Genomic DNA, 4,471 nt, shown 5'->3' with positions numbered 1-4,471 from the left:
GGTTGGTGGCCCTGTATATGGCAGAAGGGTTGGAGCTTGATGATCCTTGAGGTCCCTTCCAACCCTGGTTATTCTATGATTCTGTGATTCTGTAATTCCTTGCAGTCTCTTCCCTTGATAAGGCAGTTCCTAATTTATTAAAACTGAAACAGTTGATAAGTCTAGATACAAGAGTACATCAGAGCAAATCGTTCATTTAGCCTTTTATCATGCCTACAGTGAAAATAAAGTGAATGGTGAAGCATGTTTATCATCTCCAAGAGAAATCTGCGTATTAAAACACACTTTACAGCACAGATCAGAATGAAATAACTGTGATTTTAGATTATTCTGTTCAAAATATGATGAGTCCTGTAATATTGCAGGCCCTCAGTGCATTTTCCAAGATTCTAGATTTCCTGTTAATCACTGCATTCAACTTCAGAAAATTTTTCTGAAACCACCTCTCATCATTGCCTGAACATGTTATCATGGGCCACTTGTAACACTACCTTCCAACTACAAAGCTTTCCTGCTCTCGTTGCTTAAAAAGTCTAACAGTAGAATAAGCTGTATTTTATGAAAAAGCCACCACTGTTATAAAAGCATTCTCAATCAGAGTCAGGTGTTTTAGCAAGGAAAAGTTTCGTCTCGACCTATGCACAAACAGGGATTTATCACTGAAAAAGCACTGCCCTAAAAGACTGAGATCTCCAGATCTGCAGATAGTCAGAAGCTGGAAGGACAAAGGCCTGGAGGGCTGGATCTGATTGGCTAGCCCTGTTTGAGGAGGCACTGCAGGCCTCCAGAGATTCACTTGAAATAAAGTCATTCTGTCTGCATTAACCTAATATGAAAAATTTGAAGGAAAAAAAGACCTCAAGACACCTATCACTGCAAAACTCTTCAGTAAGGTAAATGTCTCTTATCACAGACTGAAAACAATAATGTCAGCAGGTTACCTGACTTTCCTATAGTCACAGTTTTACAGCCATGTCACAACAGTTCTCTGACAATGGGGCTGACCTGGAGAGCTTCCCTGTTTATAACAGGAACACTGAGAAATGGCTACCAGTGTCACAAATCTTCTAATAGTTTCCACTATTACAGTGGACCTACAGTGTAGGTCATAGACAGCAAAAGATATGATTCCTGACAAGTATTTTGGTGTAACACAGTGAGACTGAGCTGATGTGATCTCATTTTGACCAAGAAAGATCAAAGTGGCACTAGCACTAAAAACTGAGATCAATATAAATACTATGGATACAGACACATCAAGCCATCAGCATATACCTATGTAACTGCAACACCAACTCTACACTGCAAGTCATCCTGATCATGCAGGGTTTTAGAATCTGTTCTTAAAACCCCATCCCTCAGGACTCAGGGAGTGCATTTCTAAGTGCCATCTATAATTTTTAAAAACAGATGGCAGCATCAAATAAAGAAATTCAGAAACGAGACAGCAAAGACAATGCAACCCTCAAGCTCCTGTATATTAGTCAGTTTTACTTAAAACTCTTACTTCTTCTGATAGTGCTGCCACTCTTGACAGTTCATTGAGAAAATGATCCTACTTCTGTTTTGTGCTCATCTATCTCACACGTACATCACCCTGAGAGACCAATGCGGTAGAATGAAGGATCTTGACAGTTTTAAAGTAATTTGCACTGCTTCAATACAAACCTGGAGGATTAAAGATGACTACATCATCTAGCAATTTGGACATTTCTTGCTCTAAAGCTGCAAGAGTAATCTTTCCACTTTGTTCCAAGGTGCTGAGGAATTGAACCACCTGGCGGATGTACGCTTGGCACTTCAGTGTTGCATCCTGTTAATTAAAAATTAAAATAATTAGGAAAAAAAAAAAAAAACCAACAATCACATCTGAAATTCATTCCACACTCTGTATATAATACATAAAAGGAGAGCACTGCAAATGAGAAGAACAGCTTAGAGACAACACAAAACCTGTAACACTTACAAGGTGGACATGACTATCTGAAGATGTGCCAAAGCCTGCTGAGATTTTCAGGAGCTTCACTATCAGTTCAGATGCAGCATCCTTAGCAAGGATAACAGAGGGAGGGTAGTGACTGTTACAATAGCTGATGATGCTTTGATAAGACGAAATGCCCACAAGCTGCCAAGGAAGGGAGCTGGTCTGTCCAAGAAGATTTATGAGTGGCGATTCCTAAAGATTTAAAAGACATAAGTTTCTTTATCAACTGCTGGTGATATCTTCACATAACAGCATGCAATGCCTCCAAATGGCAACAGGAAAATACCACACAAGTGGGAAAAGACCAGCAAGTATGAAATGGGACCCCCTGAAGATTTACCAACCCTTCTGGAAGAGTCTCCCAGAAAGCCTGCACTGAATCAAACTGTATCATGCACGACTTATCTACATACGGTGCTTAGCAAAAGCAGGGTTTGGAAAGTTCATCTCAATACCAGTTCTTTCTTCTTATTCTGACAACTCAAATACTGGAATGAAATCACAAATGATTAAAGCACTGGTGAAATACCCTTTCAGAGTAAAAGAAAAAGAAAACCGAGATTCCAAAGACAAAGTGATCTCTGCTCAATACTTCACCAAAAGCAGGCAGTGACAAGGTTCTTAAAGATGCATCTGATCTTCATGATAGTTGCAATGCCATCATATCACATTTTTTTGGCTTACAGTCTTGAGTGATTAAAGCTGAAAGTCTGTATCAGTGGAATCAGCTTTAAGCCCTCAGTTAAACAAACAGCAATCTGTTTGTTTTTACAAAAACTGGTAAGGTCAGCATGAGACATTGCACTGAAAATTGCAATGTGAGGTGTTACTGCAGGTGTTACAAGCATGAATGCCACACAGCCAAAGCCCTTCCTGCCCTTACTCCAGCAGACTGCTAGCACCAGTCTACTATGTTTCAGACACCCATTTTCACTCACTTTCATAAAAAGCTTCACTTTTATATATATTATATAAAAATAATATTGCCCATATATGCAGTGTATTACATGTGTGCATATGCACATATCCTTGCTACTGCTACCTCTGCTTCCCATGTGCATACACCAAAATAGGAAAAAGAGAAAGATAAAAGACATTTGAATTAAGGATTAACTTAAGAGACAAGAAGAACAATGCAGCATTCCAAGCTTAACTACGGCAAGAGACAACTGCACAGCAGTTTTACTTAACAACAGGGTTTTTTGTTTTGGTTTGATTTAGTTTAGGGTTTTTCATTGTTGCTGCTGATTTTTAAAAGACACCACCATAAGTATTTGTTCATTCCAAAACTCAAACAGTCATTCTGTAACCAGAGAAAACAGTCTGTGTTTATTTGTTTATTCCTTACACCACTACTGGATCACAGCTCCTACAGAAGCTTCTCAAAACAAACAGCAGTTACTTCCTTTTTCACACAGCTCACACAGAACGCCTCACAGAAGGATTTTGCTAGTGCTATAACAAGCATACTGCTTATGGCATTTTATGAAACACTACAGAGTTTATAATTCTGCAAGTGAGGAAGAAGTCACAGCCTGCTTCCTTGTCACCAAAGGACAGGCAGGAACAAACCTTTTCAAAACGTACCTCTTTGCCTATAAGCTGTTCCTCCTTTGCCAAGAGGACCATCATATACAGCAAACAGACAATCATGTTGTGAGTCTGAGGATGAGGGTTTGGATTCCAGGCATCAGAAAGGACGCTGACCCAGTTTATTTCACATAAAACATAGCCCAAGAATAAGAAACAACTCTTGGGGCTGCCTCTTTCAACCTGTAAATGAGAAAGGAAAACAAAAAAAAAGGCATACAAAACCATGTAGGATAAAAGTGCATTCATAAGAACACGGCAATAGTAAAATTCATAAACTCTAACTAAATATGTATTAAATATATCAATTAAAGCAGTGGTAGATTACAAAGAATGCCACCTCTATAGCTCCCCACAACTTCATATAAGATTTGATAGCACTCCTTCATAAGCATCTGTGAAACATAGAACGAGTAGCTATGATTTACTTTTGGAGTAACTCATAAATAAACAAAGTTTAAAAGCTTCCTTCTTACAGGACATTCTCCAGCTCTGCAGTTATTTCCAAAGGCAACAGTAATTATGGCCTTATTTCAACTGATGCTACCTACTCACTTTAAAGAACTCTTCCATAAGCATCTGGTCTGGATGCATTTCCTTCCAAGGAAGCCTCCTGAATTCAGCATGGAAAGTATAGAGAATAAACTCTGGCATTTTGGGGGCTGTGCAACATCCACAGTAATGCATCAGGTGCAACCAGAGAGCACCATGATGGCTTGGCAGCAGCTTATCTAAATCCAAAGGAAATAATTGAATTAGCAGCAGGATAAAAACTGAGGGAAGCATGAATACAGAGGATGAATTTTGAGGATTTTGAGGATAAAAAACCATAAATGCAAGATTCACCAAAGCATATGCATTAAAAAAAAAATTAAGCTTTAAGAGTTGCACTTTTGT

General features: G+C 38.8%; 1 protein-coding gene across 1 annotated transcript in view; it reads right to left on the bottom strand.

Moving 5' to 3' along the window:
* Positions 1 to 4,471, bottom strand: part of EPG5 (ectopic P-granules autophagy protein 5 homolog) — a 63,306-nt gene that overhangs the window by 20,101 nt on the left and 38,734 nt on the right. Inside the window, 4 exon segments of the mRNA XM_019610156.1 lie at positions 1,669 to 1,813; positions 1,967 to 2,176; positions 3,572 to 3,757; positions 4,130 to 4,450. Coding sequence (XP_019465701.1) covers positions 1,669 to 1,813; positions 1,967 to 2,176; positions 3,572 to 3,757; positions 4,130 to 4,450 — 862 coding nt within the window.

The sequence above is a fragment of the Meleagris gallopavo genome, chromosome Z (genome assembly GCF_000146605.3).
Source record: "Meleagris gallopavo isolate NT-WF06-2002-E0010 breed Aviagen turkey brand Nicholas breeding stock chromosome Z, Turkey_5.1, whole genome shotgun sequence".
NCBI lineage: Eukaryota > Metazoa > Chordata > Aves > Galliformes > Phasianidae > Meleagris > Meleagris gallopavo.
Note: the sequence above shows the minus strand (reverse complement) of the source record. Positions and strands in the feature narration are given on the sequence as shown.